Here is a 10,693-nt window from a genome sequence, read left to right as displayed (position 1 = left end):
GATAAGTCAATATATTGACATAGAAATTGAGAGAATACGACTGTGGTTTGGTAGATGATGATGTTTTCCATTGCTCTTTTCCCTCTTCACAAACAGCAGGTAGTAGAAGAGATCAATTAGTAGGTTCATGTTGGCTCACTGCCATTTCATGACAGTAATGTAATAACATAATAGCCTATAAAAAAACGGCGTAGTAGAGGGTAAGCCCAAGTAAACACAGTGCTCTAAAATGTTTTGAGTGATAAATGATCAATTTTCAGATAAACTGTTAAAATGTGGGGTAACAATGTGGGTTAACTATTATTCACTTATGTATTTATAATTAATTACATAATAACTATAAAGTGCATTTCTTACAGGAAATGCTGAAACAAAAGCTGAAATAAATTTCAGTAAATGAAAGATATAAAAAAAAAGGGAAATAGCCTTTGTGGGGAGTGTCAATCATTAACATAAGTTATGTAACCGTGATGTGTGGGGTGTTGTCAGCAGAAACCAAAGCAGAACAAAAACACAACAGCCACAAGACCATGTGCCCAGGGGGGAACTTAAGCACCACTGGAGGAGGGCTTTTTTTATCTTCTAGCAGCTCTGACATACAGGGACAAATGAGCGGCAGATATACACCTCTACATCAGAAATCACCCGTGTGGTAGTAACTTAGTTTAAGTATTGGTTGTTTGTGTCAAATGTGCAGACCAAACTTTTGTTATTTAAATCTCATGTCCCTGCCTTCCCGCAGGTGGCAGAGACGTGTCAGCTGGCTGTTCGGCGGTTGGAGTGGCTGCAGACTGCAGGAGTTAAGGAGTTGGACGGAAGTGGAAGTACGGATCAGAACCCCTACCAATCTGTAGACCCAGCCCCTCCAGCTGTGACGAAGAGCGTGTCAGAGCTTCGCTCAATCCTGCTGGATGAGCATCTGCCACTCTTTGAACGTTATCGGGCAATGTTTGCCTTGCGTAATCTGGGCACAGAGATGGCTGTGCTGGCACTGGGAGACGGTAGGATACGCTTTACTGTTTCCTACTGGCATCAGCACATCTGTCTATACATCTGTTTACTTCTGGACATTTATATGTCGAACTCGGTTTAAGCTTCCTCGATGCGGATTGAAACATAATGAGTCTGGGAAACTGTTTAAATATCAATCTGGGAAACACATTTAGAGAGAGTTTAGTTTGTTAACGGTAACAATTAATCCCATCCCCATATTGAGGAACCCAATGTCAGTATTAGAACTGGTGGACGAAGGACGAGGGAGATAACGACTGACTGGATAGTAGAGATTGGAATCTAGCCACCTCAGGATTCCATTACTTTGGATTCAGAGGACTAAATTAGGGTTTTTTTCCTGTGGCGCTGTGAACAACAAAGGACAAAGAATGTCACATGTGGACAGACTGTAAAGCCCTCTAAAAGAAATTTGTGATTTTCGAGCTACACAAAATGAATTTGGTTGGGATTATATAACCATTGAACATTTTTGATACATTTAAAAAAAAAAAGAAGCTGCATATTTGCAAAGATTCATTATTCAAAAATAGATAACCTCCATTACTCCTTTGCAGCATCCTCGTAGTAAAAACAGTCTTCCACATGTACGGAGTCATTTCACATAACAATATTCAATCATGAATAAATGATGTACTTATTTTATAACCAATCATGTTAAATGGAAAACAAAATAACAACAAAAATAAACACTGTGAAACATTTGGTAAAATTCTACATACAGATTTGATGTGCAGGTACGAGGCCTTGCATTTATAGTTTCTTTTTCTTTTTCTTTTTTTTGTCCCCAGGTCTGCAGTGCTCGAGTGCTCTATTCCGTCATGAGATTGGCTATGTCCTGGGTCAGATACAGCATCCCGCTGCGGTCCCAGCCCTCTGTGCAGCTCTGGAGCGTTCTGGTGAGAACCCTATGGTCCGACATGAGGCGGCAGAGGCACTTGGTTCCATCGGCAAAGAGGAGTGTCTGGCTGTGCTGCAACAGTACCTTGGAGACGGAGAACGTATTGTTAAGGAAAGCTGCGAGGTCGCTCTAGATATGCTGGAGTACGAAAACACTGAGCAGTTCCAGTATGCAGATGGACTAGTCAGCTTAAAGGGCTGAGAGTAGTACTGACATTCTTATTCAAATAACAGCAGGAGGTTTGAAGCAGCTGCCATTTCATGTGTCCCTTTCCTTTGCAAGGTGTTGCCACAGTTGCAGCGGTCTAACTTTGTTAGGAGTACAGTACGAGAGCTTGTCAAATGTCAGTTCCACTCGACATAGAACTCATACAAGCCAGGGTTTCTGTGTTGTGGAAGTATGTTGGGCAGTACACATTCCTCATTGTAGGAATAGTTCATTCCAAACTGAATGCGTTTTGCAGTAATAAATAATATGGAACTGTTGTAAAACGTACTTCTAGATTACTTCACAACACGGGTTTTATGTAAATCTTGTATCCAACTGTGTACTATATGGAAATTAAAAAGCTCCTGCTGTATACATTTGTTTTATCGTCAATCCCTTTTATTTCACGAGTCTTATTGCTCAACTTTGCCGAGCAGCTGTACTGTAGATCTGTACATAGCAAGGATTTTTCTCCCTTGAGTAAATATTGCCACACTTGGAGTCACAGGCTAAACGGAATATAACTGTGGATGGGATCTAAGTATCAAAGCGAAATGGTTACAAACTCATTTTAACAATTTTATATTTATACTAAGAGAAGAAGATATTAAAGAATATAACTGAATGGTTTAAACCGTTAGTTTAAGGGATATCTCGAGGTGTTTGCAGTGAGCTCGCGAGCCTAGCAACCGTCCTGTCACAGTAACCATAGCAACTGGTAACGTTTGGCTCTACACATCCGCCGTTCCCCGTACACTGTAACCACGTGAAGTACGATGGACGCAAAGCAGGACGAAAGTGCGGGCAAACTACAATCAGCGCGCTCGTTGAAGGCTTTAATGATGACTAACAGCCCGCAAAGCAACACCAACCTGTAAGTGATGTTTATTGTTCGCGTCAACAGGTGTGCTGTTAGCACACGGCGGTGTTAGCACTGGTATAATTCCTGCTTGGTTACAATTCATTCCGTCATCACGGAATTGCTTCCAAATCTGCGCAGTTTTTAGCTCGACTTACGTGCAATTAAGCAATAAGGCACGAAAGGCTGTTGCCGGTGTTACGTCCCCACTGGTTTGCGTAGACGTGCGTGTTTGTGTCCCCCAGCAGCAGATTGGTTGTCTGCCTCTGTCACCTGATTCGTCACACATTCGCAAACCTATTGCTGAAAATGGTCAAAATGCATCACATATCCATTGCAGGGATTACGATTGTATAAGTGAGCACTAAAGTTCAATAACTTTACTGTTTTGGATTCTAGCATAACCAAAGTCGGAACTTCTGCGTCTGCGTCTTTACGCACCGTCGTGTCGACGCACTCGTTTCAATTCATGGTTCTAAAAGTCTTGCGTGTGTTGCAGAGCAATTCACCTCCAGAACAACAGGCGGAGTAACGTGTTTTGTCGAAGACGACCTAGAGAGTCACGTCTTTGTGTGTGGCTATGTTCAAAGTCACTTAAATCCCATTTCTTTCCCATTCTAATGCTCTGTTTGAACTTCAGGACGTTGTCTTGACCACGTCTACATGGCTAAATGCCATGTGATAAGTGCCAAGCAATTAAACAGGTGTTCCCACCAAAGTGGCTGGAAGTAGAGTTTCACTTGCACTTGTTTGAACACATCAATGATAGTAGCAGACTTTAACTAATGACTACTGGGACAAATATTTCCAGGAGAAGCATTTAGTTAATAAGATTGTGCCTTCATGAAAGGGCTTCTTAACCAATGTTCTGGTTTCTGGAAATTAAAAAGGATCCGGTGATCCTGGTCGTGAAACAAATTGTGGCAATGTCACTACACTGCATTAGAATTAAGTTATTTAAAATTGTGCAAAAGCAAACTTTATTAAAGATGACATATTGTAAAAATTCCTCTTTTTTAGTGCTTCTGCACGTTACTTAAGCTATCTAGCATGTCTACCGACCCAGAAACTCTGGGAAAAAACAACTCCCACGATTTGTTATGGTTCTTGTAAGTCAGAAATGTCATGCTTGAGTGACTGAGAATGAACCTCCTTAACATTATGTCGTCACTATGAAATGGAGGTTTTTCTTACATGGCCTTTGGGCATCCTTGGACTGCACAGAATGGGATGTTTTCAGGACTGCTACCAACAGTTTGGATGAGTTCACAGAGGCAGTGTCCCCCACTGACTGACTCTGGCAGCCCTCTCCACCGGTCCCCCCGACCCTTCACACTCCACATGTACATACACATACACTTGTCACTTTCTGCTCGCTGGTGCACTTTATTTTTAACTTTTATTTTTAAGTCAAATTCCTTGTACGTCTGACATATTTTGGTAATAAATGTTCCTGATTCCTGAAGCAAATAAAGCCCTCAAGATGCGCTGTAGTCGTCTGCACTGATCTGCACAGAGGAGAAAGGGGGGAGCCGACTAATTAGCATTTAAAGGAACAAGCACTCAAAACAGGTCACAAGGGCTATTTTAGGGTTAGGTTAGAGGGTGCTGTTTTAAATGATCCTTGTGGTCTTTTGTGGACATTTCATTAAGACCCCAAGCAACCATATCAACTTGTGGTAAAATGGGCATACGGTGGGTCCTTTAAAATAAATATTGTAATGGAACAAGAACAAGGCCATGGACAGATGAAGTGATTTATGTGATGCCAACCTTTGTAACAGTGGTGTTATTGAATATTATTTTAATATTCAAAATTATTATTAATAATGACTCAAAAGCAATGCATTCAGAAAATAAAATGTGTAGTATAACAAGTGCCAGCTTATGGACCTATGGAGTGACTTTGATGATGCTGGAATCCATAACTAAAGTTATTGAATATGAATTGCAATTAATTAAAAACTATTAAAAGTATTTAACTATAACACAAACAGATCTTGATTCCCTACACCTGAGGCATTTAAAAAACAAAACCCCTTAAACTTTCTAGCATAGACAAGGACTTCATCAAGAGATCTTACAATAATACGCTTTTATAAAAGCCACAGCAGTGTCAAACACATTCAACAGTCATCACTTTTTGGAAAAATACAAATAATGAAAGTACCATATGAAATCTGATTTATTAAAGAAAATGTAAACATATTCAATGACAAAACACATTTGAAGTAATTCAATTACTGTACAATACAATCAGAACCTGTAAATACTGAACCTGTTCTCAATTATCTGCAACTTAATAAACACAGTTTGTAAAAGAATAAGTCTGGAACTCCATGTTTAGGGAACTGAACAGAGCACAATTTAAAAAGGGAGCAGGTGGTGGGAGGTGGAGCAGCAGGTTTTGCGAGGTCCACCTTGTTGCCTTGTTCAGTCTGATGAAAATGGTCCAATTTTTCCACCCTGAATTACAAATCGAATTTCGGATTTCTTGACAATATCTTTATGTTGAATGTGCTAAATAAGTACACTTGATGCAATGTGATTATATGATGTGAGTAATGGGCGGATTTAGAGTCAACTGAAAAAGTAATAAATACTGTAGTATACTACAAGTTCAGACAGTAGCGTGCTGTTAAAAATGTTTTCTTCTAAGGCGTAAATGTTTGCTGTATTTGGTATTACCTGTATTGGTATACTGTACATTACATTACAGGTCATTTAGCAGACGCTTTTATCCAAAGCGACTTACATTACACTCTAAACACATGGCTTTTTCACATTTTTGCCTGGGGAGCAATTAGGGGTTAGGTGTCTTGCTCAGGGACACTTCGACATGGAACATGGGGCAGCCTGGACTCAAACCACCAACCTTGTGCTTCCCAGCACACCTTCTCTAACCCCTGCGCCACAACAACCCCCTGTATTCAACTGTATTTACAAAGAACAGTGTATTACTGTCGCTAATTTATTGTATTTGTTACAGTGTAGTCAGGGCCATTCTTATACTCACATGGAGGAGTGAGTGGTTGCATTCCGTCCAATTGCTTTAAATATGCACTTGGAGTGGGCAGAAGACTAGAAAAGCACTGTTAGAAAAATTCTCACTGGACGCTGGCATAAAATGTTCAAAAGAGGACATTTAATGGTTCCAAACAGGTGATTTACACTTTAGTAAAGTGTAAATGATTGCAGTAAATCTCTGCAATGTATTTTTCTAAAATAATCAACAGATTCTCAAACACACAGGAAGTCTTCACTGATGTATTTCTTTAATGTTCCAGTTATGACCACCTCACCTTGTTGCTGATGAAGGTGATGGATGAGCATCCACATGATGCAGTGGATGTCATTGAGGATATAAGCCACGATGTAAAGCTGACGTTCTCTGAAGACAAGCAAAATCTCCTGCGAGACCTTCCAGAGACTACAGCTGCTGAGCTGTTAGCCGAGCAGCAGCGCCTGCTGTTTTCTCGGCCAGAAGAAGATGAACAGGAGGAGCAACTGGTACTGCCAACATGCTCCTACACTATGACATTGTCTTGATTTGAAAGGGTAAATAACAAATAGGCAATAGGGATTACCAGTGTTATTAGTAGTATTACATTACAAGTATTACATGTAGAGTGAAAGTATTTAAAAGCAGTCAAAATGCGTTTCCTCACGAGTGTGGCTGGCGCCCCGCTTAGAGATTGGGTGAAAAGCTCAGTCATCTGTAAGGAGCTCGAACTAGAGCCGCTGCTCCTTTGCGTGGTTAGGAGTTGAGGTGGTGTGGGAAACTGGTAAGAATGCCCCCTAGAAGCCTTCGTAGGGAGGTTTTTCAGGCAGGGCCAGCCTGGAAGAGGCCCCGGGGAAGACCCTAGGACGCCACACTGGCCTTGAACGCCTCTGGGATCCCCCAGTCAGAGCTGGTAGAGGTGGCCCAGGAAAGGGAAGTTTAGGGTACTTTTATATCTAAGAAACAGCACTTTTGTATTAATTTGAACCCAAACAACATTTGTTTCCGCAACCTAATAAGTTTCCTGTGAAAATGTATGTTTATTTTGACTGTATCAATGATCCTGACCGGCTAAAGGTTAGTTGCTGCAGCCCAATTACACTTCTTTCGGTGTCTCCCATTGATTGATTCAAAACTAGTCAATTTTCCTTTCCTGGTTTGGATATCATGAGCATCTCAAGTACATGAAAGAACCACTTGCATCCATGCAGTGATGCTCCAATTAGATCAAACCCTTGCAAAGGTTGTCACTTTGCACTTTGCATGGGGGACCTTTGCACTCTGAGCAGTTTGGTTCTGAGGCACTGCGGAGGCTGTAGTTTCCATTACATTACATGTCATTTAGCTGACGCTTTTATCCAAAGCGACTTACAATAAGTGCATTCAACCATAGGGTACAAACTCAGAAGAACAAGAAACAAGAAAGTGCAATTTCCTCAAATAAGCCAATTTACAATTTGCTATAGATGAGTGGCGTTACAAGTACAATGTAAGTGCTACAGTTAGTGTTTTAGTGGAGGTAGAGTGTGAAGAGGTGTGTCTTTAGTTTGCTGCAGAAGATGTGAAGGCTCTCTGCGGTCCTGGTGTCTTCAGAGAGCTCGTTCCACCATTTCGGACTCATAGTTCAGCTTACCTGTGGCTTTCTAATTGTGTTTTTCTATTTGCCTGAGAAAGGTGTTCCTCCCCCCTCTCTCTTCTGTTCACAGAAAGCTGATGTTTTTCCAGTCTTTGCTGTTTCACTGATTCCTGCAACTGTCGCCCATAAATGGATGAGCAACCATTATAATGTTTGCCTGCTAGACTTAAATATATATTTGAAAAATAGTTTTGGGATATTACACATATGGAAACCACAGCTGATTTTTAACAATTCAAATATTCATTGGTTTTCATCAGATGGAAACACTTCACCCTAATGTGAGAGAGGTCGGCTTCTACTTGGAGCAGGCTGGGGTAGGCCTGGGCAGAGAGGAGATGCAGAGGATTTTCCTCGCACTGAAACAGCTTGTTGAGTCACAGGCACTGCTGGGCTGCCGACTGTGGGGAAAAATTCTTGGAACAGAGAGCAGCTATATTGTTGCTGAAGCCCAGTACATAGAGGGGGAAGAAGAGAAGAACTCTGAAGAAGTAGCTGAGGAAGAAGAGGAGAGAGAAGCAGAGAATGAGGTGAGGAGGTGGAAGTACTAAATCTATGTGGAGGGATTAGCTGGCTCATTACATACCTGCAAAATTGACGCGTTTTGGTGGAATTTGTTTTTTTTTAGATCAAAATATATCATTCACGTGAATAGTGTAGATCTGAACAGTGTTTTTTAGGAGGGAGGGGGGCAACTGGTTGGCCAGTATTTCTGCAATTGGAGTGAGACAAGGAGAAAAGGTGATGTCCCTAACATGTGACGTGTCAAGTCTTGACCAATTAGCGCTGAGATATCTACAGTGTCAGCGTCATCAACTTTTCATCCTTTCACTCCCAATCAAAGTTACCGCCGATACTGGATTATTATTATTACTGTACGTGCTTGGGCGCAATCCATGATTTTAATTAAACCAGTTTAGACTTTTGGACAGAACAATTAAAAGGCGGTAGTTATAAAAGCTTGAGGGCTCATCAGACGTGGATTTAGTGTGGTGGCCAAACATGGTTTAACTCAATGTGAAGTTGAGTTAAGAAAATCAATCTGCACCAAGCATAATTTGTATGATAGATTATTCTAATTTGGCTCACTTTTTAGATTACACTCCATTTCACACCACAAAGAAACATATCAACATATATTTTTCAAGTGAAGAAGGGAAATTAACATTGTTTATTTTCCTGGTCTTGTGGTGGCTTTGCTTTCAGATGGATCCCCTTCCTCGTTCAACCTATAAACTCCTACCGGCAGTGCCAAAGGAAGCCCTTGGAACAGGCGCAAACACGTTTGTGTATTATGTGTGCAAAGAGCCTGGTCATTCTTGGGTAAAGCTCCCTTCAGTCAGTCCAGCACAAATTACTGTTGCTCGCCTGATCTATAAATTCTTCACCGGGAGGCTTGACAGCCCTGTTGTCAGCTACCCGCCTTTCCCCGGGAATGAAGCCAACTACCTGAGAGCACAGATTGCTCGGATCTCTGCTGGCACACAGGTCAGCCCCAGGGGCTTCTTTCGGGCTCGAGAGGAGGAAGGTGATGAGGACGAGGTAGTGCAGGACAGCATTGAAGTGAATCCTGACTTTGAGGGCATTCCCGTTTCTGAGATGGCGTCTTTCTCCAACTGGGTACATCATGTTCAGCACATTCTCCAGCAGGTACAAGTCTGATCCAAGCCGGTGCGTCGACCACTTTCTCAACTGATATGCCTATTTTATCAGTGAATATGAACTTGTTTAGGGCCGCTGTACTTGGGTAAACCTGGCTGCGAAAAGTGGAGAAGACTCTAATGAGGAAGGAGAGGCTGAAGAGAAGGAAGAGCCTGATGAACCTGAGCCAGAAGTTGGACCCCGTCTGTTAGATTCCCTCTCCAAAGATTCAGGTCAGTGGTTAAATTTGGACAATTTTATCTCAAACCAGTTATTTGTTATGAATTCATTACAGCATGATTTGGTGGAGGCAAATCTCTTTAATATTTGTGTCCATCAGAAATGTTCAACATTCCTCCCTGGACCTTCAAGGTGTCCTCCACACTCACCTTCCAGCATGCAGTAGCTGTTCAACGTTCTAACCTTTGGCCAGGAGCATATGCATACGCTTGTGGAAAGTAAGAGGAAAAAAATCGTAATAATATGACTTTTGACGTTTGTTTCCTCCTATTATCCTAATCACATAACAACTATTTGCTGTCTCTTAATTTAGGAAGTTTGAGAACATATATGTGGGATGGGGTCTGAAGTATGCGGGGGAAGGTTACAGCCCACCGGTACCCCCGCTACCACAGACACAATATCCACAAATGACAGAGGCCCTAGACCCATCACTGGAGGAGGAGCAGGTGCTTGAAGAAGCTTTGGAAGAGCAGCGCGCTGTCCAGAAGCAGATGGAAGACTTAGACGATGAGGATGAGGAGGATGATGATGATTAAGAAAACAGTCAACAGTAATTTGTTATACATGTGTTTTTGTACTGTTTGATATTCATAAAAAGCAGTACATGGACCCTGGGGGAGAATGATGGAGTTAAGTTATAACTAAGAGCAGTTTGTCCTCATGCCTTATGTGTATTTAGAAACACCTACGTCATGTAGCTTAAGCCATTTAAACTTTATACTTGATATTATACATTCGATGTGTACCCATAGTTTGGAAATGTGCTGTTAGAATGATGGAAGTGGAGGTAACGAACCGTTCTGGCTCACTACTGCTCTTTGGGTTGGTGAGGAGCAACCCATATGTAAGCAGACTGGTTCTGCAGGTCATGGGCCACCTCCAAATTCTGCCAAAGAGAAGAGCCCTCATTCCCTGAACCCAGCCTTCTTCCTGTGGCCTAACGACTTCTAGAACTGCCTGGAATGCTTTAAACATAATGGTAAATTAACAAATATACACTCAATCTTTGTGATACAAACTTCTCCTGATGAACAGCCATTTGCAGAAAACACAGCGGAGCTTTGCTCTAGGCCTCACATCGTTCTCAACCTTCTCATTTATGTATACAAATTAAAATTAAGATTTAAAAAATGAGGAAATCAGATTGGAGAAATTGTATTTTTACTCCACCAAACCATGCAGGTTTCCTGTGAT

General features: G+C 41.6%; 2 protein-coding genes across 4 annotated transcripts in view; both read left to right on the top strand.

Annotated features, from left to right (window-relative positions):
• dohh (deoxyhypusine hydroxylase/monooxygenase) overlaps positions 1-2,494 on the top strand; it is a 6,816-nt gene extending 4,322 nt beyond the window's left edge. For both annotated transcript variants that reach the window (XM_040183528.2, XM_040183529.2), the window contains 2 exons: positions 743-1,001; positions 1,803-2,494. In XM_040183528.2, the coding sequence (XP_040039462.1) occupies positions 743-1,001; positions 1,803-2,113 (570 nt within the window). In that variant the 3' untranslated portion in view covers positions 2,114-2,494. The remainder of the gene's footprint in view (positions 1-742; positions 1,002-1,802) is intronic.
• Positions 2,495-2,665: 171 nt separating this feature from the next.
• On the top strand, positions 2,666-10,638 carry rsph4a (radial spoke head component 4A). 2 transcript variants are annotated; one of them, XM_040183526.2, is made up of 8 exons: positions 2,824-2,993; positions 6,266-6,488; positions 7,686-7,766; positions 7,876-8,145; positions 8,822-9,265; positions 9,348-9,489; positions 9,597-9,714; positions 9,810-10,638. In XM_040183526.2, the coding sequence occupies exons 1-8, from the start codon at positions 2,896-2,898 to the stop codon at positions 10,033-10,035; spliced, it is 1,602 nt and encodes a 533-aa protein (XP_040039460.2). In that variant the 5' UTR covers positions 2,824-2,895; the 3' UTR covers positions 10,036-10,638. The 2 variants fall into 2 exon arrangements, with proteins under 2 accessions (XP_040039461.2, XP_040039460.2); XM_040183527.2 differs by lacking the exon at positions 7,686-7,766 and having other exon boundaries at positions 2,666-2,993.
• Positions 10,639-10,693: the final 55 nt, after the last annotated feature.

This window comes from Gasterosteus aculeatus, chromosome 8 (assembly GCF_964276395.1).
Source record: "Gasterosteus aculeatus chromosome 8, fGasAcu3.hap1.1, whole genome shotgun sequence".
Lineage (NCBI taxonomy): Eukaryota > Metazoa > Chordata > Actinopteri > Perciformes > Gasterosteidae > Gasterosteus > Gasterosteus aculeatus.
The sequence above is the reverse complement of the archived record's forward strand: the minus strand, read 5'-3'. Positions and strand labels throughout refer to the sequence as shown.

Coding starts and splice junctions, on each gene's coding strand:
- rsph4a (XM_040183526.2), top strand. CDS start 2,896: ATGGACGCAAAGCAGGACGAAAGTGCGGGCAAACTACAATCAGCGCGC. Junction 2,994..6,265: donor CCGCAAAGCAACACCAACCT/GTAAGTGATGTT, acceptor TTAATGTTCCAG/TTATGACCACCTCACCTTGT. Junction 6,489..7,685: donor ATGAACAGGAGGAGCAACTG/GTACTGCCAACA, acceptor TTCTGTTCACAG/AAAGCTGATGTTTTTCCAGT.